This window comes from Balaenoptera physalus, assembly GCF_965194825.1.
Source record: "Balaenoptera physalus genome assembly, chromosome: 4".
Classification (NCBI taxonomy): Eukaryota; Metazoa; Chordata; class Mammalia; order Artiodactyla; family Balaenopteridae; genus Balaenoptera; species Balaenoptera physalus.
In genome coordinates, this window is record NC_138891.1 from 135,103,220 (window position 1) to 135,130,639 (window position 27,420).

General features: G+C 42.1%; 1 protein-coding gene across 4 annotated transcripts in view; it reads left to right on the plus strand.

The window, feature by feature from the left end:
• The first annotated feature begins 236 nt into the window (after positions 1-236).
• IFNAR1 (interferon alpha and beta receptor subunit 1) overlaps positions 237-27,420 on the plus strand; it is a 30,366-nt gene continuing 3,182 nt past the window's right edge. For 2 of the 4 annotated variants that reach the window (XR_014262788.1, XR_014262789.1), the window contains exons 1-11: positions 482-724; positions 5,547-5,670; positions 10,816-10,997; positions 13,362-13,519; positions 13,636-13,777; positions 14,673-14,787; positions 17,784-17,983; positions 18,092-18,249; positions 20,703-20,853; positions 21,324-21,469; positions 22,703-23,518. Coding sequence is in view for 2 of the 4 variants with exons in the window: in XM_082459118.1 (XP_082315244.1) it covers positions 652-724; positions 5,547-5,670; positions 10,816-10,997; positions 13,362-13,519; positions 13,636-13,777; positions 14,673-14,787; positions 17,784-17,983; positions 18,092-18,249; positions 20,703-20,853; positions 21,324-21,469; positions 22,703-22,942 (1,689 nt within the window). In the remaining 2 variants the exon portion in view is untranslated. Of the gene's footprint in view, positions 725-5,546; positions 5,671-10,397; positions 10,516-10,815; positions 10,998-13,361; positions 13,520-13,635; positions 13,778-14,672; positions 14,788-17,783; positions 17,984-18,091; positions 18,250-20,702; positions 20,854-21,323; positions 21,470-22,702; positions 25,984-27,420 lie in introns of those variants that run through there. The other 2 variants (XM_082459118.1, XM_082459119.1) reach the window with 2 other exon arrangements.

Consider the following 27,420-nt stretch of genomic DNA (forward strand, 5'->3'; position numbering starts at 1 on the left):
CCCGGCCAGATCGCTCGGAAAACGGGAGCTCAACGTGTCTAGGCTTAACTCTGGACACGCCTACCCTTCGCGGCCTGACCCGCTCGGAAGCTTCCTCATTGCTTTCTCCCTTAATCCCCAAGCCTCCCCAACACCGCTTTCCCAGGCTCCCTTGTCCGCTACCCGGGCTGGGGAGGGCGAGGGACGAGAGCGCCCGACAGTGGCCTCCGGCTGCTACTAGCGGGAAGTGCGGGGGAGGCGAGGAGGACGGGGGAGCGGAGGCCAGGCCGCGAGGCTTGCGCAGACGCACTGGCAAAGTTCCGCGTTCCCGCCCGGGTCAAGGCCTCCGGTTAGACGCGGTCTTCCCGGAACCCGAGGGTGCACCTCGAGCGTGCAGTCTCGGGCCGGAAAAAGGGGTCAGAGAGACGGCAGCGGAGGCTGCGCAGCCCACCGGTGTCCGACGCGCGTGCGCGGACGCTGGCACGCGCGCAGAAGGGACGGCGCGTGCGCGGGAGTCGGTGGGCAGAGGGGCGGGGCGACGCGGAGGTGGGCTCGGCGAGTTTGGGGCGCCGGCCCGGGGCCAGCCAGTGCGCCCAACTTTCCTTCGCGCCGCCTCGCCCTACCTGCGGTGGCAGAAGATGTGACTGGAGGGCTGCCGGCGGCCCGCGGACGATGCTCGCGCTCCTGGGCGCGACGACCCTGATGCTGGTCGCTGGGGCGCCGTGGGTGTTGCCCGCAGCCTCAGGTGAGAGATGGGGGTCCATGGGTCGGGGGCTGGGCGCGAGGCTGGACAGCGACGGCGTGGGAAACCTCGGACCCGGGAGGGACAGAGGTCCTCTCTGGGAGACCTCTGGTTGTCCGTGGTCGCAGCGCTCACATTGAAACCGACTTGGGCTCGAAAATCAAACGAGAGTAAGTGATGTTCAAGATCCTTCCACACCGCTTGCTTGGGGGCGCCCTCCTCGCCATCCCTTCGGCCCTGTTCCTGTTCCCTGGGCTCCTACCCCGCGGGGCTGGGTGTGGGAGGGCTTTGGTGTCGAGTTTGTTTCCGTCCGAAAATTCCGGCAGCTCGACTGGACTTTTTAATAATAAACAAGGCTTTAGCCACGAGCTATGTGCTGCTGTTTCCTCAATTTAGTAAACAGTTACTTGGTCCCATGTGGGAGGGGGATAAGGTTTGCAAGCATTTCTCTGCCCTCAGGATTCGTACAATCTAATCAAAAATAATAATAATAAAAGAAAAATACAAAGCCAAAATACAAAGGCTGGGAGCCACCAAGCTAATTTGCTGCCTTTCTTAACTTAGCTGGGATGCATGGAGGAATGGCAACTGTCATACGGTTGACTTTGTAGTGAGAAGGGGAACTCGGTGTCCCCCTTTGTCTTTGGAGGCCCAAAGACAAACAGGGCCTAGCAGCTGAGAGCAGGAATCCAGGAGTTGGTGAGGCTGCCTAGTGGGCTTAAAATACCTGTTTGTTTAGAAAAGCATATCCTTATTTTCTGGGGTACATGATATCCTATCTATCTTGTCCTAAAAAATAAAACAGCCAGTTAGTTATTTTACCAGCATAATGGGTTTCTTCCAGAATAGCAGAGGAATTGCAATTTGGGACAAGCAAGTTAGGTCAAAAACCTTAGGCAAGTCCAACAACAAAAAGAGAAGAAGGTTACTTTATAGAGGAAAAGGAGGAAGTTGGGTGGGGCTGTTTTGAGAGTAAGTCCATTGGAGGAAAGCAAGAGTTCAGGATGGTGCTGCTTTTCCCATTGGCTGGGCTTGTTGCTGGTAGAGGAGAATTCTTCCTCCTGGGGTCTGGAATTGATGGTGAGTGAAAGTGCATGAAGGCTCCAGCTTCTGGCCTCCTGACTTCATTTTAAATGATGTTTCCTTTATTCTGTTTCACACCTATTTCTCAAACTCTTCCACATACATAGTATATAGTATATGGGTACTAGGGTCCTGGTGTAACCCCTGGTAATTTCTTTGGAGTCTTTTGTTCATGAAAATTTTGCCTTCAACTCATGTTTGCTTTCGTATAAAAAGTCTTTCCCCAGAATTTTCATGTAAAATTAACATCCCAGGAGGTTGTTCATTAAGATCACAATTTTAATCTAGATTAGAGGAGAGCTAAAATAAACTTTATACACAAGTGGCATTTATTGTCCTCTTAACTATGTGCCAGGCACTACTCTTAGTGTTTTAAAGGTATGAACTCATTCAGCTTTTAGAACAAAGCTAGGCACTGTTATCCTAATTTTACAGAGGAGTGGACTGAGGCCATATAGCTAGCCAGTGCTTTAGGAGGAAATCAAACCCTGAGAATCTGGCCTCAAAGCCCTGGGGCCTAAGTCTAGACTTTTTCTAAAGGTCACACAATTTAGTTCTTGATTATCCACCTATATGTTAAGGGCTTAGTTATCTTTCAATTAACTAATCTACTTTTTTCTCAAAGGAATAGCAGTGTTGAAAACTAAATGAAATGTTAACCCTAACTTGAGATCGTAATGTTGCTCTATGTTTCAAAATCATCAAACTGTTCATACTTTCAAACCTAGTAAATGCAACTCTGGGATCCTAGTCTAAGAAAACTATCCAAAATATGGGAGGATATTTATATTTGTATAGATGTATGTGTCTGGATTTATGTCAGACTTAAAAATATAGTAAACCATGGGACTTCCCTGGTGGCGCAGTGGATAAGACTCTGCACTCCCAGTGTAGGGGGCCCGGGTTCAATCCCTGGTCAGGGAACTAGATCCCACATGCATGCCGCAACTAAGAGTTTGCATGCCACAACTAAGGAGCCCGCGTGCCGCAATTAAGGAGCCCATGTGTTCCAACTAAGGAGCTGGTGAGCCGCAACTAAGGAGCCCATGAGCCACAACTAAGGAGCCCACTTGCCACAACTAAGACCCAGCGCAACCAAATAAATAAATACTAAAAATGTATATATATAATAAAGCATTTCTAGTCATCAGTATGAATGTGAAGGGTTGAAGCAACCAATTTTATAAATAGAAATATTGGATTAAGTACCCTTTTATATACTTTACATGCTAAATGTTGAAATAAACTGTTATCAAAGGGATATTGCTAATACTAATAGAACAAAATCTATGAACTCTAAAATCCTATTTAATAACTATTTCCAAGTCCCTGTCCATTTATCAGTCAATTATTTGTTTGTCTCCCAAATGCCAAGATGCCTCTAACTGCAGGGTCTCCTTCCTTTAGTAGCAGAAGGATTTCATCTCGGAGGAAATACCTGGCTCTACCCCAGGTATCAAATTGCTGCATCCTATCTCAGGGCCCAGAATTACTAGAATTAGAATATTCTGGGCTGGAGACTACAGATGCCATCAGACCTTTTGTTAACCCCATAAATGCAGTTACTGTCCTCTGGCTGCACAGAATCTCTAAAATTCCAACAACTGGGATGGGGATTAAGTTTAGAGTGGGATACGGGGAAGTAATTCTATTCGGTGATGAAGTCTCGGAGAATAGGAGTGTAAAATAGAAAAATGTGGACGGGGAGACTCAATGAGTACCTCCCCAAATTAAAAAGAAAAGTCAGAAAATGTTTCCTCAGGTGTCTCCTCTTTTTTTGACTCCATACCGTAATATCTCTAACTGGAAAGTAGAGGCAGCAATCCCAATAAAAAAAAGTTCTATACAAGGACCGCTGTAGTAGAAAGTCTGTGAGGAGATAACATCCTTGTCCTGAAGCAGAAGTAAAGCCTAGAAATGTTGTAGGGAAAAGAGTAAACTTAAAAGCTGGTCTTTTAAAGATTGTAATTTATCATCATGAAAGATCAGTCCTTTGTGATATGGAAAAAGTTCCTGTGAACTCAGCGTTAGTCTGAGGACTCTGGAAAATGCAGGTTAAGTGTGAAGCTGTGTATACCTTGCCTTAAGGAACTTCCAGTCTGGTTGGAGGTTGTGTTTAACATAAAGAAGAAATTTTTTTTTTAATAAATGTATTTATTTTATTTATTTATTTTTGGCTGCGTTGGGTCTTCGTTGCTATGCGCAGGCTTTCTCTAGTTGCGGTGAGCAGGGGCTACTCTTCGTTGCGGTGCGCGGGCTTCTCATTGCGGTGGCTTCTCTTGTTGCGGAGCACGGGCTTTAGGTGCGCAGGCTTCAGTAGTTGTGGCTCGCGGGCTCTAGAGCGCAGGCTCAGTAGTCGTGGTGCACAGGCTTAGTTGCTCCGCAGCATGTGGGATCTTCCCAGACCAGGGCTCAAACCCGTGTCCCCTGCATTGGCAGGTGGATTCTTAACCACTGCGCCACCAGCAAAGTCCCAAAGAAGCAATTTTTTAAAAGACATCTTCAGTCAGCAAGTTTTGGGAGCCTGTTAGATGTCGGGTACTGTGCTGAGTACATCTACTTTAGTGTGAAATTGCGTGGTGCAGATTCATGATGCAATGTGTAAAGAAAGAGCAAGGTTGGCATGAACTGCAGTATTTGAGGAAGGTTTTCTGTTAGGGGGCAAACTTGAGCTGGGTCTTGGAGGATTTGGGCGGTCAGAGAGGAAGAGAAACGCTATTTGGAGGGGCCAAAAAGGAAAAATCAGAAGAGAGGGCATCCAACTGGTGGAAGATTTGTACTAGAAGTATAAGAAATAAAGGGCAAAAAAAAAAAAATAGAAATGGCAAGGGGGGGTTATAAATTAGGAGTATGGGAGTAACTGATACAAACTACTATACATAAAATAAGCAACAAGGATTTACTGTATAACACAGGGAACTATATTCAGTATCTTGTGATAACCCAAAATGGAAAATAATATGCAACATGTATATATAAAACTCAATCACTTTGCTGTACACCTGAAGCTAACACAATATTGTAAATCGACTACACTTCAGTTTTTTAAAAAAGCATAAGAAATAAAATAGGTCTCTAGATGGAAGTCCTTAAAAATAAACAGAAGAGTTCAGACTTGATACGTTCAGTGGTCAAGAACTTTTCAGGTTCCTGTAGGGCTTGGGTGACGTGATAAACTTATATATCGCTATCGATTTTGTTATGTGAATGTTTGGTTCCTATGAATAGTTGTCAGCTCTGAAACCACATCTGTTCAGCTCTCTATCAGAGTATATCCCTCTCTGAACATAGTATGCGAAACCAAATTGAGGCTGTTAAACAGTCCAACCCCGTATCCTTTACGTCAGTATCACTTCTAAGACCAAAGAAAAATACTACTTTTATACAGAGACTTTTTTTTTCCAATTAAAAGACAATGCTTACCTTTTTATGATTTATTTTTTCCACCTTTATTGAGATATAATTGATATATAATGTTTGCTTTTTATAGATTTTAAAAACTCAACCATTTTCCAACTCTCTCGAATGCAGAGATAGAAATAATTAGCAGCCTCCCCATGCTGAGAGCAAGCACTAGGTTTTTTTAGATTTTTTTTATATGCTTAACTTTTATATTTTATATTTAAATGTATTCATTCTCCAATCAGTGATGTGAAGAATAACATTTTAAAATATATAAAATATCTTTAGTATGTGTATATGTATGTATGTATAACTGTCTTCTTTCTTATTGCCTTGACAGGGGGAACAAATCTAAAATCTCCTGAAAATGGCAGGGTCTGCATCATTGATGACAACTTTATCCTGAAGTGGAACAGCAACAGTGAGTCTGTCAGGAATGTGACTTTTTCAGCAGAGTATAAAATGTACGTTACTCTACTTATTGATTTGCTGAATAATTTTTACCATTTCAACACCATAAATTTTTTTTTCAGATTTCGGAAACATTTGGTTTTTCCATTTTTTTAAAGAAAAATGTATGGCTATTTTGCATAACACTTATAACTTCATTTCTACAAATAGAGACTCAGTCAAATTCATCCTTGGGTATTGAAACAAGAGATTTTGGGGACGAGGCTAGCAGACAACTTCTGTAGTCCACAGCCATACCTTCTCTGTTCTGTATGCTCCAACTTCTTTAAATATAAATTAGGGGCTGACCTAGAGCATACCTTGAGGATATGGGAGAGTGCCCCTAAAGGTCTAGTAGCCACAGTCTTGGAATAGGCTTCTGTGGTCAGGCTTTCCTCTTGTCTCCATCATACACAAAGTTTTAATTCTAGATACACTTTATAAACATCAGTATATTGGACCCTGCCTTCCCACAGACTCAGTGTTTCTGGTGTTTCTGCCTCTTCCCTAGTGCTAACTTTCTACTTAACGATTGCCAAGAGGATAGGCAGACAGGGAGTTGCGGAAGAAGGGATTACAGAAGGAAATGCCGCTCAGGAAGTATAGTACTTTGCTTTGGGTTCTGGGCCCTGTCTGCTAACCATGATCCCTGTCCAAGAAAGAGCAGGCAGGGAATCAGGCAGTGAAGAAACAGGGTGTAGGACCTCTAGAACAAGGATTCCACCACTTCAACCACAGCCCGGTTGTTCTGCAGTTGTTGGTGAGTAATTTGTGCGTGTGTGTATATACAGTTGACCCTTGAACAATGGCGGGGGTTAGGGATGGTCACCCCACCCTACCCCCGTCCCGTGCAGTCGGAAATCTGAGTATAACTTTACAGTAGGCCCTCCGTAATCTGCGGTTACGCATCTGTGGATTCAACCAACCCTAGATCGTGTAGTGCTGTAACATGTATTTATTGAAAGAAATCTGCATGTAAGTGGGCTCACGCAGTTCAAACCCGTGTTGCTCAAGGGTCAACCATATATATGTATACACATACACACACACACACACATATGTGGTTTTTCTCAGAACTGATAATTTAAGTTTTCATCTTTAGAGATTTTCTTTAAATTGAACTCTGAGTTTTGTTACCAAATTTGTTCTTTGCCTTAGTTCAGAATGTTCTTATGAAACAACTATTTTAGGTATAACAGAGATTATTTCAGATTCCTTTATTTAAAATTACCCTTGTAGGGGCTTCCCTGGTGGCGCAGTGGTTAAGAATCCGCCTGCCAATGCAGGGGACATGGGTTCGAGCCCTGGTCCGGGAAGATCCCACATGCCGCGGAGCAACTGAGCCCGTGCACCACAGCTACTGAGCCTGTGCTCTAGAGCCCGTGAGCCACAACTACTGAAGCACGCGTGCCTAGAGCCCATGCTCCACAACAAGAGAAGCCACCACAATGAGAAGCCTGCGCGCCGCAACTAGAGAAAGCCCATGTGCAGCAACGAAGACCCAACATAGCCACAAAATTAAAAAAAAAAAAAATTATTTTAAATAGATAAATAAAATTTAAAAATAAAATAAAATTACCCTTGTAATAAAGAACAGAGCCATAGACAGTGCACTCGTGTTCTTGTTCCTTCACACGTTCTGTCACTTCTACTGAATTCTCCAGTTCATGATAATCTGTCCGTTCTGACTTTAGTATCCAATGCACTATTTCAGCGTGTTCTTTCTCTATTCTGTTCTGCTAGCTTTATAAACAATTGCCTTGTAAGAACATGCCAGGTCACAAGTTTGCGGAGCCAGTTTAGCGGTTAGTGTGGTGTAGTGTGGTATGAACTTGAGCCAGGCTGCTTGGGTTTAAATCCATCCTCTGCTACTTATTCTCTCTGTCACAGTTTCCTTATCTGTTAAGTAAAGATAAAAAATTAGTATGATCATATGTAATTTATCATTGAAACCAGGATACTTCTGAGAGTGAACAGAAGCACTTGATTTTAGATAAGCTGGAACAGTAAGCTTAAACCAGGGCAGTCCCAGGCAGACTGGCCTGGGACACCCCAGTGATGAAGCATCTAACTCGGAAGGCTGTTGTGAGTGTTGCACAATTGTGTGTCAAGTGCGCATAACAGTGGTGCGGAGAACGTGATCAACCAAAGTGTAGTTAATATCAGCAGCGGACAGATATTCCACATAGTGTTTCTCAGAACATTAGACATATCACTGGTGATAAATGATACACAGACACATAAATAAGCTACTGGGATACCAGTGCCTGTAGAACATATACTTATCTAAGACGTCAGTGTTTGTGACTTATATCTAAAATATATTATGGGGACTTCCCTGGTGGCACAGTGGGTTAAGAATCCACCTGCCAACGCAGGGGACACGGGTTTGAGCCCTGGTCCGGGAAGATCCCACATGCCATGGAGCAACTAAGCCCGCGTGCCGCAACTACTGAGCCCCCGTGCCACAACTACTGAAGCCCTTGCGCCTAGAGCCTGTGCTCCGCAACAAGAGAAGCCACCGCAATGAGAAGCTTGCGCACTGCAATGAAGAGTAGCCCCCACTCGCTGCAACTAGAGAAAGCCCACATGCAGCAACAAAGACCCAACACAGCCAAAAATAATAAATTAATTAACTAAAAAAATGAATTTATTTATTTATTTAAAATAAATAAAATAAAATGTATTATGACGTATGTAGTGTGCAGTCTTCATTCAACAAACATTGAATGCTTTTTATGCCAGACAGTCTTCTGGGTACTTGGAATACGTTAGTGAATAGGAGAGACAAAGATGGCATGAAGTTTTATTATGAAACTGGTTTTATGAAATGAATTTTCTATTGGTTACACATTTATTTTCAAGTTATATTTCTGTTGTGATCAAACACTGTATATGATAAAGTTTGGGGTTTTTTTTAAGAAAATATAAATGTAGCTACCACTGCAGTAGCTCCCTTACATGCAAAAGCAGTTGTAATAGAGTGGGCAGCTGCATCTCCTGGAGCAGGATAGACAGATGTAAAGAGTGAGGGTGGGTTGAAACCATATCAAGGCTTAGTTTTAAATTTTTTATAAGGTTTTCTGTTGAGTATAATAAAAGTTCTCCATATAAATGGACCAGAAATGCTATACTGGCTTTTTGCCTGGAGCTTATTTTATTTTGACCCTCTGTGCACCTGATTTAAAGAGGTCTGTGTACCGTACCCACTTCCCAGACTTCCTTAATCTCCGAATTTCTCTGGAATTATATTTTCTAATAAATGACATTTGAGGGGAAAAACAATCTGAATTTTTGGTTTAGATTTTTAAAGTCTGGATTTTAAAAAAATAGATTCTGTTGTGGAGGAGTTTCTCAGGAAGATTTGCATTTAAATCAAGGTATTATTAATGCCAACTCTAATCTCAAAGCTCAGATAGGTAAAGAAGGGGAAACTCGCCAGGAATGAAGTGTATATGGTAGTGTATATTTTTGGTAACTTTTTTTTTTCTTTTTGGCTGTGTTGGGTCTTCATTGCTCCAAGCGGGCTTTCTCCAATTGTGGCGAGTGTGGGCTATTCTTCATTGTGGTGCACGGGCTTCTCACTGTGGTGGCTTCTCTTGTTGCGGAGCACAGGCTTTAGGTGCGCGGGCTTCAGTAGTTGCGGCACGCAGGCTCAGTAGTTGTGGCTCGCGGGCTCTAGAGCACAGGCTCAGCAGTTGTGGCGCACGGGCTTAGTTGCTCCATGGCATGTGGGATCTTCCCAGACCAGGGATCGAACCCTTGTCCCCTGCATGGGCAGGCAGATTCTTAACCACTGTGCCACCAGGGAAGTCCCGGTAACTTTTTTAAAGTGTTTCTTTTTTGAAAAATAAGGTAGACTTGAATTGGAGTCAGCACAAACATTGTTTAGATATCATCCCTAATTTCTATTAGCTTTTAATAGAGCATCCTTAGCTTTTTATTAAAGATACTTTAGGGACTTCCCTGGTGGTCCAGTGGTTAAGACTACATGCTCCCAGTGCAAGGGGCCTGGGTTCGACCCCTGGTCAGGGAACTAGATCCCACATGCATGCCGCCACTAAGAGTTCGCATGCCACAACTAAGGAGCCGGCAAGCTGCAACTTAAGAGCCCGCATGCCGCAACTAAAAACAAAAAAAGATCCCGCATGCTGCAGTGAAGATCCCCAGTGCCACAACTAAGACCCAGTGCAGCCAAATAAATAAATATTTTTAAAAATAAATAAATTTTTTAAAAAATAAGGATGCTTTAGCATCTTTAAAATGAGGTCTACAATATTACCCAAAAAATAAAAATCAGCTAGTGCTAGAACTATGAATTAGGCTTGACAAAAATGCCTTCTCAGAGGATAGTTTCTCTCTTTGGTTTAAGGCAGACCGGGCTTACCACAGGCAAAAATTTTGAAACCTAATGTTTGTTTTCTGTCCCTCACCTTCACTTCAGCTCCTGTCCCCTTTGTAACAACATGTCCTTTCTGTTTAAGGCACTCTGTGCCAACTTAATTTCTTCACGTGCTTAAAAAAAATCTAATATCACTCAGACTTTTTAATGGACTAAATCCACATTGAGAAGTTTGTTAGTTTATGTTAACATTTTAAGTTCTTTGTTTCTAGTCATGTAACAAAGGAATTACAGAGATCAGTATGCAGAAGGAATAGTTTGGTTTTGAGAAGAGCAGAGGAAATTCTCAAACCATACTGATTCTGAGGTCTTCCTTAGGGTTAGTAAATCTCTTCATAGGAGGAGGTCAGAAGGGAATCATCAAATCTACTTCCCAAATTTTCAGTTAAGGAAGAGAGGATCCAGAATACAAAGTAGTTGGCCAAAAGTCACACAACTATCTTTAACAAAGCCGACAGTAAGTCCACTTTTATCTTACGGGTTCTTTCTTTCTCTGCTTCTTTGAAATCCTAATGCATTAGGATTTTTTATATTAAAAAATTATATGTCAGAATTATTCCATTGTATAAATAATAACTTGGTATATATGTATTGAAAAAGAGTAGAATATTACGCACAAAAATACTGTCAGGACATTAGCTCAAGTAGAAGAAATAACTACTTACACTAGCTTTATAATGTTAATGTAAATAGAAAACATGTTTGTCACTCTTGTATTTATAATGTTCATTCATTTATTTGCTATTTTATCTTGAAGACCAGGGATGGATAATTGGAAAAAATTGCCTGGGTGTCAACATATTACTAGTACCGAATGCAACTTTTCTTCAGTCAAGCTTAAAAATGTTTATGAAAAAATTGAATTGCGCATAAGAGCAGAAAAAGGAAACAACACTTCTCAATGGCATGAGGTTAAGCCATTTATACCATTTCAGAAAGGTAAGAAGTTGCCAGCTGAATTACATTGTATTTTTTATTAAATATTACCAGAACAGCTCTCTTCCCAAGCCCATTCATTTGCATGATATAAAGTCTCCCATCTTTAAAAACAAACAAACAAACAAACAAGGATTCCCTTAAACCGGTGTCTCCTTCCTGCTATGGCCTCATTTTCCTGCTTTCCCTACGGTGCAGGGGTCCCCAAGCCACCCCTTCCACCCCGGGCTGCTCAGCAGGAGGTGAGCGTCGGGCAAGCGAGCGAAGCTTCATCTGCCGCTCCCCATCGCTCCCCACCGCTCCCCGCTGCTCTCCATCGCTCCCCATCGCTTGTGTTACCGCCTGAACCGTCTCCCCCCATCACCACCGCCCCCCCAATCCGTGGAAATATTGTCTTCCACAAAACTGGTCCCTGGTGCCAAAAAGGTTGGGAACCACTGCTATAGTGGTTGTTCTCAAAGTGTGGTCTCCAAGACCCTTTCAGGAGGTCTATAAAGTCCAAACTATTTTCTTAATACTTCTAAGACTTACTAGTCTTTTTCATTTTCATTCTCTCATGAGTGTACTGTGGAGTTTTCTAGAGGCTGTTTGATGTGCAATGGTGACTGACTGAATGCAGAAGTAGGTGGGAGACACAGCTGCCTTCTTTATTAAGCCAGACATTAAAGAGATTTGAACAAAATGTGAAATAGCACCACTGTTCTCACTAAGCTTTTTGGCTTGTTTGTTTTGGGAAATATAGTCATTTTTTATCACAAATATTTTTTATCACGTAGTGGGTTTTATCATTACTATTTTTTAATGAATTGATAGATATTTTAAATTTTTATCAAGTTTAATGTTTAATATGCTAAATATTCAATGACATAGCCCATGCAAACAAAAGCTCTTTAGGACCCTCAGTTTCTCTAAGAGTGTAAAGGGGTCCCAAGACCAAACAGTTTGAGAACCACTGCCCTGTACCAAAACTCACACAAGAATGATCTGTACCCCCTCCCTGTGCACTTTTCGTCCTACTCCCTCTTCAGCCCTCTCCATTTGAGCTTTGTTCCCCATCACTAACCTAAAACTACTCTTGCGAAGGTCACCGTGACCTCCACAATGCCTGGTGGATTCCCCGTCCTCTTCTGGCCCAGTTCCCCTGTGGCATCGGCGTGATCATCACTCCCTTCTTCTTGCAACCCTTCCGTCTCTGATCTCTAGGGCACTGCTCTTTGCTGGCTCTCCTCCTGCTCCTTGGTTGCTCCTTTGTCAGTTTCTTCTCATCCCCCAGACCTTTAAATGTTGGACAGCTGCAGGGCTCAGTCTGCAGGGCTTGGTCGTTGAACGTCTTCTCTCTACGCGCCCTCCACCAGGAATCGTATGGTTTTCAACATCATCTGTGCTCTTGACTTCCCAAATTATATCTCTCCAGCCTCATTCCTTCCCCTTACCTTAGACTCATATCACCAGCTCCCTATTCAGCATCTCTACTTAGAGGTCTACGAGTCGTTTCAAATTTTAAATGGCCAAACAGAGCTCTTGATTTTCCCCCTCCAGACCTGCTCTTCTTGCAGTGTTTTTCATCTCTGTTAATGACATCACCTATTTATTTGCTCAGGCCAAGAGCCCTGGCATCACCTTTGACATCTCTTTCTCTCATGCAACATCCAGTCCACCAACAAATTCTGAGTGATCAACCTTCAAAGTATATCCTGAATCGGATCCCTTCTCACTTCCACCCCTGCTACCAGCCTTCGCCAGGCCACTTTCATTTGTCACTCAAACTGCTGCAGTAGCTTCCCTGCTTCCTCACACATCAACCAGGGTGATCTTTCCCGGATGTGAATCAGGTCTCAGCAGTCCTCCAGAGACTGCAGACTCAGACTACAGAGTTCTGCCTGTTACCTGGCTTCTAGCTGCCTCTCTGATCTCATTTTCTACCACTCAGCCGTTCGAGCGCCCCCTGCTGTCTCTTGAAAATGGTGAGCACATTCCCATCTCAGGGGCTCTGCCCTTGGCGCCCCCTCAGCTGGGGATGCTTTTCCCCTCGAGACTTGCATGACTGACTCCCTCACCTTGTTCAGGTCTCAGCTCAAACGCCTCGGGGAGCCTCCTCCTCACTAACTTACCTAAAACAGCTCTTGCTGCCATTCTCTGTCCCTTGATGTTGCTTCATTTTTTCTTACAGCACACATGACCTTATAACATTATATGCATTTGTTTATTTGGGATTTTTGGCCACATCCGTCACTAAAGTATAAGCTCCATGAGGGATTTTCTCCATTTTATATGCCAGGCACATATTAAGTGCTTAGAATTGTTTGTTGTATGAATGTTTTGGCTTGTATTAGTGAACTTATCTAGTAAATGTTTTTATTTTTACAGCTCAGATTGGTCCTCTAGATGTACATTTAGAAGCTGAAGATAAGGCCATAATAATAAACATCTCTCCTCCTGGGACAAAAGATAGTATCATGTGGGCTCTGGATCACCCCAGCTTTGTGTATAGCTTAGTTATCTGGAAGAACTCTTCAAGTCTAGAAGTAAGCATTATTTTTATCTTTGTTTGATGTGAGAGAAGAATGACATGAATTAATTCTAAAACTTGACTTTATACTTTTTTAAAGAACAGACTTCTTTATTTTTTTTTTAATTATAGGAAAGGACTGAAACTGTTTATTCCAGAGATAAAATTTATAAACTCTCACCAGAGACTACTTATTGTTTAAAAGTTAAAGCAGAACTACGTTCACCAAGAAGAGTTGGTCTCTATAGTCCAGTGTATTGTATAAACACCACAGGTAAGGAGGAAGTCTTGCTTCAGATTCAATAACTATGTATACAAATCGGCAACCTATTAATTTTGGCATTTTTCCAGTAGTTGCTAAAGCTTATGTGATGGTTTAATAGACATTAAAACAAAAGCGTTCTAACAGCATTTACGTAAGCAACAAATGTTATTTGGGATTTTTGTCTCAAGTAAATAGTAATGAAAATTTTGCGTAAAATCCAAGTATTTTCTAATGAAAAAAACTGTTTTTATTCAGAATCCACAAGAAAGGGAGGTAGCTGCTAGAAGAACAGTTAATCTTCCAAAAAGTTTACCTTTATAGATGAAATGTTAAAATATGAAAGCATCCTGATACATTTAATCAGTGACATCTTGCCAACAATTAAGGTTTAAGGGCAGGAGCTTGGATTTATTATTTTAATTATAAGTTTAATATGCTTTGTTTTTAAAATCAAACAGTCTAGAAGGGTTTAAAGGTTTCCTCTCCTGCCTCCTGACCCCCAATTCCATTTATCAGAGGTTAAGTATCACCAGCAGTCTGTGTACAACCTTTCATACTTTTTTCAGGGCTTATATAAGTATATACTTGGACTTAACAGTTTTGGGGTTTTTGTCTTTTAAATTAAAAAATAAGGTCCTGCCAGATATATTTTAAACTTGCTTGTTTAACCCAATATATTGAGGCTCTCTTTTTATGTCGGCACATATAGATCTATCACATTCTTTTAAATGGCTGCATAGTATTCCCTTGCGTGACTATACACCATAACTTATTTAGCTGTTAAGTCATTATGATAAAATGCGAGCCTTTTATCTTCTTGCTCATGCCATTAGGAATTCTAGCCGTCTGTTATCTCACTAGAGAAAATGTGTGTGTGTGTTTTTGTGTGCTCTTTGTCTTCTAGAGAAACATAAAGTGCCTGCACCAGAAAATATACAAATCGATGCTGAAAATCAGGTCTATGTTCTTAAATGGGATTACGCATATGAAAACACTACTTTTCGAGCTCAGTGGTCCCAGTAAGTTCTATTGCATAAATGTCCTTTGGCAGTTTATTTTGCCCAGTTTGTTAGGTTTCTTTTCACCCTGCTTCAGCCACCTGCTGCTCCGTGCACACGTGTGGCCTGATGGAAAGGTGGTTGTGATATACTGGAACTGGAGTGTTTCATTCTAGTCCCAGGATGTCATTGAGCTAATCACTTAACTTCTTTGGGCCTCAGTTTCTTCACTTGTTGTAAAATGGGTACATTCTAATACTATCTAGTGTTCTTACCGGCTCTCTTTTTTTTTTTTTTTTTTTTTTTAAAAGGTGTGATTCTAGTTGCATGTGCTATTTCCTCAGTCTGCAATACTTGACCCATGGCCGTGATCTTTCTTCAGAACCCACTTCTTCCATGAGCCCTTGAAATGATTTGACTCCAGTCACTCTGTCGTGTTCAATTCAAGTTAGCCTTCCCATTGTCTTGATTATTTTCGTGGCTTTGGCAGATTACTTTAGTGGGAAATTAAGAAAGTTGGAGAGAACTGTGCTCTGTGTGATTGAGTAGAGACCAGCCAAATATGAGTGAAGCTTAGCACCACATGAGTGGAAGGGGACTGCATATAGTTTATACTGATTGGAAAACTGTAGGGGATAAGTAGAGAGGGAGAAGAGAAGAGGATAATCAAGTGGAAGGTGAAGTGCACCATGGGGAGAAAAGGGACAGGAAAGAAAGAGCTACTGAGGGCAGAGGAATAGAGGCACCAAAGGCAAGTATAGGCAAAGCAGGAAGGGAAGAGTGAGAAGAAAGAGACTAGAAAGACACAGAAAAAATGAGGGAAAAGGGAAGTCAATACTGCTGTGATTGATGACTCTCAACCCTTTGGTGTTAGTTTCGAGGCAATAACAGTTTGTATAATAAACGCATTCATGTCATACACGCCCTTACAGATAACACATACATACATACACACACACACACACACACACACACACACACACACTGATCAGGAAACTGTACAGGAGTCTTTTATGTATTCTTCACTTTCAAAAGCATGTTAAACAGTAGGGCCACAGACTAGACAGGGATAGGGGTTTCTGATGGCTGGTCTCTAAGTTTCTTTTGGGTACTTAGCACACTGTACAAAGCACTGAAGGAATCGTAAAGGTACAGCAGAATAAAACACATGGTGCTAGAAATCCGAAGCAGTTATCTGCCTTTGCATAGCAAAATGTGATTTAGGACTGAGGAGTGGAGTACAGATTATAAGGGTTACAGAAGTCAGAAATGTAAAGGTGGTTGGGGCTGGAGAGACCAAAGAAGCCCTCTGGAAGGAGATGCAGTGTGAACCAGGCCTTGATTGCTGAGTCACATATTTGTAAACGACAAGAGAGGGCATCCCAGGCAGGGGCTACACACAGGGGAAAGCTCAGGATATGAAGAGACAAAATTAGGTCGGGGTAACAAGAAGGGGTTCATTTCCCATTGCTCTGTAATAAACTACCACAGACTTAGCAGCTTAAAACACACTGTTTATTATCTATGTGTCCATGACTTTGGGTCAGGAGTCCAGGTGTGGCTTAGCTGGGTTCTCTGCTCGGGGTCTCGCAAGGCTGCAGTTCAGGTGTCAGCTGGGGTGCTGTCTCGTGCACGCTGTCTCGTGCTGTCTCCTTAGCTCATGTGGTGGTTGGCAGAATCCATTTCTTGCAGCTGCAGAACTCATGGTGACCTGCTTCTTGGAGGCCATCAGGAGAGAGAATCTCTGGCCTCTAGACCCTCTTTTAAAGGGCTCATCTGATCAGGTCAGGCCCACCCAGGATAGGCTCTCATTTGATTAACTCATAGTCAACTGGTTTGGGACCTTGATTTCATTTGTAAAATCCCTTCACCTTTGCCAAATAATGTAACCCAATCAAGAGTTCACAGATCCTGCCCACACTGAGGCGGAGGGGATCATGTAGGGCTTGTGCACCAGCGGGTAGGAATTTGGGGGGCCAGTTTGGAATTTTGCCGACAAGAAGGGAGGACCTGCTTTGAGAGTAGCAGAACATTTGGGCCTGGGAGAGCAATGAGAGAGAACATTGAATTAATAGGATGGCCTAAGCTTAGGCTTGGCCTCAGACTGCCCTGTAGGCATTTGAGTGCCATTGGGAATTTTGTGTTGAGGGACGGGTAACCTGAGGGCTGTGTTTGAGGAGGGTGAAGGTGGCCACATTGTGTGTGGTGCAGCGGGACTAAAGAGACAGGACAGACAAGGGGACAAGTCAGGAGGCTGTTACAGTTCCAGGCTTGAACTGAGATGCTTGGAGCTGTTTGTTTCTGAGCAGCTTACTTAACCTCTCCAGGCCCAGTCTTACTCTGTGCAGACTTGCTCTTAGGACACTGGTGTGTATCTCTGATACAGCACTTGCCCACAGGTTTGCTGGTACGTTTAGCAGCTGGCTTTCCAGAAGGGAAAAGCCTTATCTGTAGCATTTGCCAGTCTTTATAATATAACTACTCCTATTATGGCCACTGTCAAGCTCCCAACAGCATGTCACTGAACATGCATTTGGGAAGATGCACAGTAAGCCCTCCATCATGTAGCGTTTCTGCTGTATAGACACGATAGACGTAAATAGCCTTGAGCATAGATAATAAAATGTAGGAAAATAATTAGGACAAGATGAGTTTTGAGTATTTATTACCTTTGTTTTTAATACAATTTATTTATTTGTAAGTTTATGTAACTTAACTTTTAATAATGGCTGTACTTAACAACTAGCTGGCAGCATTCCTGAAAATTTAGCGGTTGTTTTTGTGCACCGGTACGAGCCAGCTCTAGCACACCACTACCTTATCACACTCTGGAGCAAGATCTTTGGTTTTCTTTTGTGAACATGTCTCTTCCACCGTCCTGTGAGTTTCCTGAGGGTGAGGACCGTTTACCTCTGTAACCTTAGCCCCTAACAGAGTGTCTAGTGTATTATAGGTATTCAGTAAATATTTACTAAATTAATGTGTTTAGAATAAAAAACATTTTTTTGTCTTAAAAGTGAGTTTTTAAAAAGGATTCCTGGGAGTCATTCAGACAAATGGAAACAAATACCAAACTGTGAAGATGTCAAAACTACCCACTGTGTGATTCCTCAAAATGTTTTCCCAGAAGGAATTCACCGTATCCGTGTCCAAGCGTCTAATGGAAATAACACATCGTTTTGGTCTGAAGAGAAAATATTTAATACTGAAATGAAAAGTAAGCCAATAGTTTTTACTTTACATTGTAATTCTCCAAGTTGTTGCGAACTCTTAAAATTGTTTTTTAGTCTAATTTGAACTTTGTGTCTTTACACATTTTTTCTAGCTATAATATTTCCTCCAGTCATTAGCATGAAATCCGTTAATGATGACTCACTGCACGTCTCTATCGGTGCTCCAAAAGAGTCTGAAAACAAGTCTGTGAACCAGCTTTACCCACTAATTTATGAAGTTATTTTTTGGGAAAACACTTCAAATGCTGAGGTAAAAAGACTATGTAGTATAGGTTTATAATTTAGAGTTATAACTGTGGTTTGGGTAAACAAAGCTTGAAGTTAAAATTCTAGGGAAATTTTTAAACTTTATGTGATTAACTCAGATATTTACAATAGGAAGAAATGAGCATTTCCCATGTTTTACACAGTAAGAGTTACGATCACCTGCATCTGGGCCCCAGTTAGTTGTTGTTGTTGTTATTGTTGTGTTTTTGGCCACGCCACGTGGCATGTAGGATCTTAGTTCCCCGACCAGGGAGGGAACCCGTGCCCCCTGCAGTGGAAACATGGAGTCCTAACCACTAGACCGCCAGGGAATTCGCCCCCCCACAGTTAGTTTTTAAAATTCAGATCCTGAGTTTATTCCTACTCAGTCAGAATCTCTGGGGGTAGAACTCAGGAATTTGTATTTTTAACAGGATTCTCAGGTATTCATGAACCAGGGTTTCTCAACACTATTGACATTTGGGTTGGCTGAGTCTTTGTTGTGGGAGCTGCCTTGTGCATTATAGGATGGCTAGCAGTACCGTTGGCCTCTACCCACTAGGTGCCTGTAGCACTCCCTCCCAGTTCTGACAACCCAAAATACCTCCAGATATTGCCAAATATCCCCTGGGGGGTGGGGCACCTCCAAGAGGGCAAAAATTGGTTTTTAGGGTGCAAAAGAATCTTACCTGTTACAGTGGTTCGTGACCCTCCAGGAGGAAAACCTGCCTCGAGTGTTCAACTTCGCCCAACAAAATCTTACTCAACTTTGTAAAGGGGGAGGAATTAGGAAAAACTGGTCTAAAAAGGCTCCTTAGGGGAGTAGTCATGACAAAAGGGTTGAGAAACACTCGTTTAAACCCTAAAATTCAAAAACCACTGACAAAGCTAATATACATCAGATAATCCACATTATTCCTAGATCACTTTTCCCTGTGGAATTACAATCAAGGAATCAACCTTTAAAAATCTTGTGCAAATAAGTTGGTAAATTCTATAACTTCATTTCCTGTTGAAAATCTAAGAAAATTCCAGCGACTTGGCTGCTTTCATTTTAACTATCTGAACACTCGGTAACCATAGCAGGATTTAGCCCTGTTGAGCACTGTGGTTAGTTCTCAGTCATCCCTAGATCAGAAAGATCTAAATTTGTGTCTCAAGCCACCAAATTGTGTAACCTTAGGCAAGGTGGTTAACTGCTAAAGCTTTGTTTCCTCTCCTCTAAAGTGGTGGTGGTCATAGTAACTTAATTTTTTTTGTTGTTTTAATTGGGGTGTAGTTGTTTTACACTGTTGTGTTAGTTTCCACTGTACAGCGAAGTGGAGTTCCCTGTGCTATACAGCAGGTTCTCATTAGTTATCCATTTTATGCATATTACATTGTAACTTAATTTTTTTGAAAGGATGTTATAAGGTTTAAAATGAGGTAAAATATATGAAAATACATACCACATTGCTTGACAAATAGTAGATTCAATAACTTTTTTTTTTTTTTTTGCCATCTTATGCTGGGCAACACATCAATAATTACAATCGTAATAACAACTCAAATTTATTGAATACTCATTATGTATCAGGTACTGGGCTAAGTATTTTACATGAATTGTCTCAATCACTCTTCAACCCTGCCAGACAGTTTGATTGATTAAATTACTATTCAGCAAATACTTGGGATGGAATATTCGTTACTGCCTCACTAATACTAGGCTATAAACAGTGGAATGGGAGTGCATGTGGTGTGAGCAGAGGCCTTAAGTGCACATGCATGCTTCTCCCATTTGTCAAGAGGAAAGCAAGCTCCACGTGGTCTCTGGCCCCAGGCGGATGGGAGACGGTAGAGCAGACCTAAACCTGATCCACGGCCTCCGTGAGCGTTCCCCCAGCACTTTGGGACACTCACGAGTAAGAAAAACAAATATCTTTTGAGCCACAGGCTGTTTTGTTACACAGCATTGCACAACATTATTTTGTTGGCCTTGTAATGTTTTGTTATACAACATTATTGCGGCAATAGCTGACTAATACAAAATAGGAGTAATAATTGTCCTCACTTTACAGATCTGGGAGTAGGGCCCAGGGAAATTAAATAACTTGCCTAAGGCCATGTAGCTGTGAGTGATATCTTGATACAGGCAGTTTGAGGCCAGAACCTCTGCACTTAATTGTTCTGCCACTAAACAGAGATAACACGATGGTGATTAAACCAAATCAGCGTGTACTTATAAAGTAGAGTCATCTTAGGAACATATTGTATTCTTTTTTTTGGGAGCAGCCATGTTTAACTTTTGAGTTTGGTTATAATGAGTTGTCCAAAAGAAATTTGTATTTCTCAAACATATACCAACTAAGTGTTTGGGAGAGGCCAATCTTGACTATTTAAGGAATTCAGAAAATAGATATTCCCTATATGATTTCTTGGGGTTCTAAATTTTATCAATGATTTACTTATTTTTTATAGAGAAAAGTTGTAGAGAAAAGAACTGATTTTACCTTTCCAAACTTGAAACCGCTGACTGTATACTGTGTGAAAGCCAGAGCACTCACTGAGAATGACAAGTGGAATAAAAGCAGTGTTTTTAGTGATACTGTGTGTGAGAAAACAAAATCAGGTCAGAATCTTTTATTGTATCTTTTCTTTTTTAATGTAACAAGACTTAATTGAAAATTGTAAAATATTTCCTTTTTACCACAAAAATATAGAGAATATTTTCTTCATGAACTGTGTGAGTACTTCACGCTGAGCCTTCCAGTTTTAGAAAATATTTTTAATACTCAACTTAGTTCAGTGGTTTTTGCATGCTTTATATTTCATGGATATCTGCATAATTAATTTCCTTTTATTATTACTCAGAATTTAATGAGACTATTTTAATTTTTTATATAATCCTTAATATTATTATTATGTGGAAATCCCTTAATTAGTTCAGTTGTGAATTTTTTTATGTTATTGTTGGTATTATTTAATAGAATGTATATTTCCTTTCACATGGCTGTATTTGTTTCACACAGACTGTCAGCAGTCTTAATATATGTGTGTCAAAACCTATACTGATGCTAAACACCATTTATTTGTTTTTAGGAAATACTTCCAAAACCTGGCTTATAGCTGGAATTTGCACTGCATTATTTTCTATCATTGTTGCCATTTATGTTGTGAAAGTCCTCTTGAGATGTATCAATTATGTGTTCTTTCCATCAAGTAAACCTCCTTCCACTGTAGATGAGGTATGTTACTTTTCTTTTCAACAGCTAACTGGATTTTTCTTAAAATGAATGGGAAATATATTTGATTTCAACAGAATATAAATGTTTTCTTGATATTCAGAAAATGATACAGACTGATTTGGGTTTTTTTCTTCAGAGTTTCAGAAAACTAACTTTAGAAACAGTCATTTAATAGAATATAACATGGAATAGTAAGGTGTGTCCTTAATCTCATATTTTTCTGCCAGTTTGGTTACTGTGGCCCTTGTTTTACCATTGAAAGTCTATATTCACAAAAAGATTAAAACATTATCATCAGTGCAAAAACTGTATTCTGTGGATGAAATCACAGAAAATGAAGTAGCAGAACACGAGTTTCCTTTCACAGCACCTCGGTGTTCTGGTTGGCATAGTTAGTGAAAGCACTGAGTGGTGGAGACCAGAGTGTGGACACCACCCCAGGGGTGGTGTGTTCACCTGGAGCAGCTTCCGCGCTACCTGCCCAGTTTCACGTTCCCCAGGCTTTGGAGCTAGAGACCTGAAGGTGAATTGTTGATGGGCTATAGTGTATTTGCACTTACTGGCTCTGTGAACTTGAGCAGCTCTCTTAAGGGTACTTGAGCAAGTGCCCGTAGACTGTAAAACAGAGCCAATAGTACCATCCTGCAGACTTGTGAGGAGCGAAGGTGATAAACCAGAAAGGCCTAACACTGTACAAACGTTCTATAAATATGAACTGTTTTACTCTTTTATGCCTGAGTTTTTTAATATCATTTCTATATACTCTTCTCTTCAGAGCTGTTATTTAAAGAACTTAAAACTAACAAGTTACAATAGCTCTTTATTCTTAGTGGGACAGGGAAAAATTAATTTCTCCCTGTGCTTTTTCTGGGTATTTGTGGATTAGATACCGAAATTTTTATTATGTCAAAATAAAATGTCCCAAATCCCAGGGCTCTCCCTTTCCTTCCTCACCCACACTTTTCCACTCCCCACCCCTGATAGCACCGTGGACCTTTCTTAGGGACTCTTCATATAATTCCCCAAAACGATACTAACACGTACGTGACCTCACTAGTGGTGGTTTTATTCTAAACATTATAGTGCAATCGATATGCTCTTAGCTTGCTTTTTAATATGCATGTCAAAAGATAGGGTTTCTAGATAACTTAAGAAACCACAGCTTATTAGAACTAGAAGACTAATTTTTGTTATTTTAAATAATCTGTTTCTGTTCTTTCCCTTTTGAATTAGTATTTCTCTGAACCGCCAGTAAGGAATCTACTCCTTTCCACTTCTGAGGAACGAACAGAAAGATGTTCTATAATTGAAAATGCAAACATTCTTACTGTAATAGAAGAGACTAATCCAATTGATGAAGATCACAAAAAGTACAATTCCCAAACTAGTCAAGATTCAGGAAACTATTCTAATGAAGACGAAAACAGTGGAAGTAAAATAAGTGAAGAACTTCTGCAACAGGAAACTGTGTGACCAAGAATGAACTCTAAAATATTAGGGAGTCTTGCGGGAGTTGCAGTGGGAGCCTGGGCTCCTTGGTCCTCTCAGTAACTATCGAGAGAATATTTGCTTGTGGGGGAAGAAAGATCATCTTCAGATCGTAGGTCCTAAAAACACAGGCAAGCACTTAACTATTTGAAAGGAATTTGGAGAGGAGTTTTCTACATTCTTTTCCATGTGCAAGGTCTTGAAAGACCTGTCATTGGGCCGCCCTGGATGAGAGGAGTTAAATCCAGAAGATGCCCTCTGTCTTCCTAATGATCCCCTAAAGCCCCACCGTGCCATCGTGTGGTAAGGTCGGCGCTTGTGTTCGCATCAGCTGCTACCGTCTCTGTGCTGCCACTGCCGCTGCGTGTACCATCTGTCCCTTCTCCGTCCCAGTATTACAGTCCGTTATTTTTCAGGACATATTTAGAACATTTGGTCTTTTCTTTGGACACGAAAGTAGGCCCTTTGGAAATGGCTTTAGAAAAGCCTGAATACCACCATCACTTGGTTTTCTGAAAAAGTCGCTTACTCTGGGAAACAGCTGCAGATGCCAGAAACACGGTATGGTCCTTACAGTTTTTTCGGGGGAATTCTATCCGTTTTACCAATTACATTGGCTTCTACGTCACAGTTACCTGTCCCTTCTGCGGTTTAGGACTAAAACCAGACAATCTTTTTTTTGACAATCTTTTGCTATATGTCCATGAAGTCTTCCTGATTCAGAACATTGGAACAATAGCCTCTGATGACAGAGTGCATAATCACTAAAATTACAGAGAAATGGGAAACTATCTGAGGAGATAACTTACTATTCGCTTTTAAGATATGGGAGTATGTGACATTAGTCACAGTGGATGTAAGAAGTCTTGGGACCAGAAAATGGTACTGAGAGAAGAGACAGAGTAAGACGTAGAGTCATTCTGTAGGAAAGAAACAGGTGGCTTTAGCGAAAAATAAGGATGATGTGTGTAATCAACTGCTGATTACTAACATCCTGAGGGTGGTTTGTTTTCGTGGCTTATCTGTATCATTTCTGACTCCAGGCCAGCTTCTGTACGCCGTCTGGAAGTATTAGGCACCCCTTCTGCTCAGCCTACATGCACTCAAGAAAATGTCCTTGATTATTTAGTATCAAGGTGTGGGAGGAAATGTACCTGGGAAGAAAACCTAATTTTTTAAATATATAATGCCTTTCAGAGGCATGTGTAGCTTATTTTTAAATGATTCGCTATTTGGGATTATTCATGGAGAGCCTGCGGTGGAGGGAAGTGTAGGAATTCCGGTGGCCTCTGAGGCCGGGTTCTCGGCTTCAGTCGTTGCAGAAGGACCAGTGAAAGGGAGGGGAGATGGAGCTACCCAGAGCATCACGGCAGGCCAGTCTTATTTACACGGTGGTCCGCTGTGGTCTTCTGGGTGGAAGAAGAGGTTGAAAGCAGCTGCCCTGGGAAGGGCTGTGACGCTCAGCACGTCCTCTGCAGAGCACACCGTGTGCTTCCCCGGACCTCGGCCCAGCTCCCAGGGGAGCATACAGTATGGGCCGGGGATCCCCGCCGAAGCAGTTCTCTGCTGCAGGATCCCTACAGGGACCCACACACACCTTTGAACCTGCTGACCGGAGGCCTTTGGTTCAAAGCAGATCTGGGTTGGCCCTTCGCTTGTAAAGGCCCTGTCAGTGGGAATTTGCCTCTGTAGCGAGGAAGTGAGGAACATGCCAGGACCCTGTCAGCCCGGGCCTCCACGCTGTGTCAGTGCGACAGGCCTGGTCAGCACGCGGGCCCGGGATTTACCACAGGAAGAAGGCTGCTTCAGAATGGACATCCCAAAAGGAAACAGCGCCTTCGTGGGATGTGGAAGAGGGAAAACTCGGGCATTAGGATGAAAAGACACCACAGAAGTCGCCAGGTCCCTGGATGTGGGAGTCTGTGTGTCTTTGGGGTTTAGGGACCCCCTGTGGTTTTCAGCGAACAAGCATCTGAGCAGCAGCGAACAAAAACCTCTCGATTTTGCCTTGTCTTCTGACCTAAAAATGCAATTCCGTCCCATTCTTCACTGTGGCCCACATGTAGCTTAAGCAGGATGTGCTTACTTGTAAAGTGACAAGTATTTTTTCTGAAGGATAGTTTACTTGGAAATACCATATACTTGGGAGCACCAATAAACTGCCTCAGAACTACAGTATTGATAGTTCTTGGAGAAACTAGATATAACCTACGCATTATGTAAAAGATTTGTATCATTACAGCCAGAAATAATGTATTAATACGTAATATAGATTAACATATACGTAAGTGGTGACAGACGTCTGTAAACATGCATACATACTTACGCCTGCACGTGCACGTGCACGACGTGGGCCATACTCCAGTAGTACAGCCCTGAAGACTTAGCATAGCTTCTAGTTAGAAAAGTATAAATGCTGCTCGAGAACTGTGAACTAAAGAGTCTGACCAGAAATTTGCAACCTATAAAAAAGTTATTTCAAAAATATAATTTAGAGTTTGTATCTTTTCCCCAAACTGTGACCTTCAAAGCAGCCTCTGATTGCTCCTAAGAATTTGGAGAGTGTACAGAAACTTTTCCTACCTGCCCGCTCCTCCCCGTAGCCCTTCGACTACCTGACATGTTTGTTTCGTGGTGTCTGTCTGCCCCCCAGGGGACCAGAAGCTCTGTGAGAGCAGGAATTTATTTTGACTTATTACTGTATCCCCAGCACCTACCACAGAGCGGTGCCTCACACGTAAAAAGTGCGCAGGAAATAATTGTCAAATGATCGTAATCTAAAATTTGAACCAAATGGGTGTTTCGGACACTGTTTGTGTGTCTTGTTGAGTTGTGGAAGGACACAACCATGTTTCCAATGTTTCTATGCAGTGAGCTTTGTATCTTATTTCATTTGTACTTTGTCTTAACCCCCATTGCTGTTTTTTAAGCAGTTTGTTAAACAGTTTTCTGTAATAAGCACTGAGGCCAAAAGTCTTGGGTTTTATGGTGGTTCTGCTTGAACTGATTAAACATGCATCACAGGAGTGGCAACTGCTGTCTTCATGAGGTATTCACAACCGAGGGGGCTGGTCCCTGTACCCGGTGTGCGCATGCCCGGCGTTGGTATCCTGAAGGGGCCCCACTGCCGTCACCGCCCCACGGAGCTCCTGGACAGGGAGCTCTCTTGCTTGCCCTTTGCTTTTTCACAGCCTCAACTTTAGACTTGGCCGGAGCACAGCCTTGACCCAGTGAGTCTGCAGCGTGGTGCAGACTCCGCTCCGGCGAACTACACTGCTTCCTTTTACCAACATTTCTTCTCAGGATAAGCTCTTTAAGGAGACTCCCTAGTCCCACGTGTAAATTGATCTACCTTCTAGACACGTTTGAATCTGAAGTTAAACACCACTGACATTCAGGCTGGGAACCCTTCGTGTGTTTTTAGTAAGCTTCCGCGAATTTTTTTTCAAACTGTACAGGGAAGTAAATATTAGTAAATTCATCTCTGATGCCTGGGAAACTCCCTGTTACTTAACAGTAATGACAAATACCAGTAACATCCAGTTTTTTCACCTGAGTGAAAAAAAGGCAAGAAGAGAGAATTTGATATGTCTTTCATGCAAAGGATATACCTTCCCTTCCCACGTTCTGTCCCCACTAGAACTCATGTTCTAGCAGAAGATATCTTCTGGGTGAAGAAGTAGTAATTGATGCAGACCAAGAAAAGAAAAAGTGGGCAGAGTCGATATGCTGGCTTAGAGAAAGGTCTTGGGAAGAGGGAGGAAATGGAAAAATTCTCTCAGGAGCAGGTTTAAACATTTCTCCTCACAGTGACTCTGGCCACTCCCGGTCCTCTGTCCCAAAAGTTCCTGGATCCATCAGAGAGAAGGAGCTGAGGGGAAAGGGAATGACTGAAGAAGAAGAAAAACATTTTCCTGTCTCTCCAGTAGAAAGATGGTCCATTTTTTCCAAAAGACTGGAATTAGTCCTTAACTGCATAACAGATAGCAGAGTGCCTTTTGTGTACTATTGTCTATTCCCAGATTTTATAAGGCTTTAATACCCTGGAATTTAACTTTTAAAAAGAGATGGAGAGAAGGGCTTCCCTGGTGGCGCAGTGGTTGAGAATCTGCCTGCCAATGCAGGGGACACGGGTTCGAGCCCTGGTCTGGGAAGATCCCACATGCCACGGAGCAACTGGGCCCGTGAGCCACAATTACTGAGCCTGCGCGTCTGGAGCCTGTGCTGCGCAACAAGAGAGGCCGCGATAGTGAAAGGCCCGCACACCGCGATGAAGAGTGGCCCCCACTTGCCGCAACTAGAGAAAGCCCTCGCACGGAAACGAAGACCCAACACAGCCAAAAATAAATTAATTAATTAATTTAAAAAAAAAAAAAGAGATGGAGAATTCCCTGGCGGTCCAGTGATTAGGACTTGCAGTGGCCAGGGTTTGAAGCCTGGTCGGAGAACCAAGATCCCGCAAG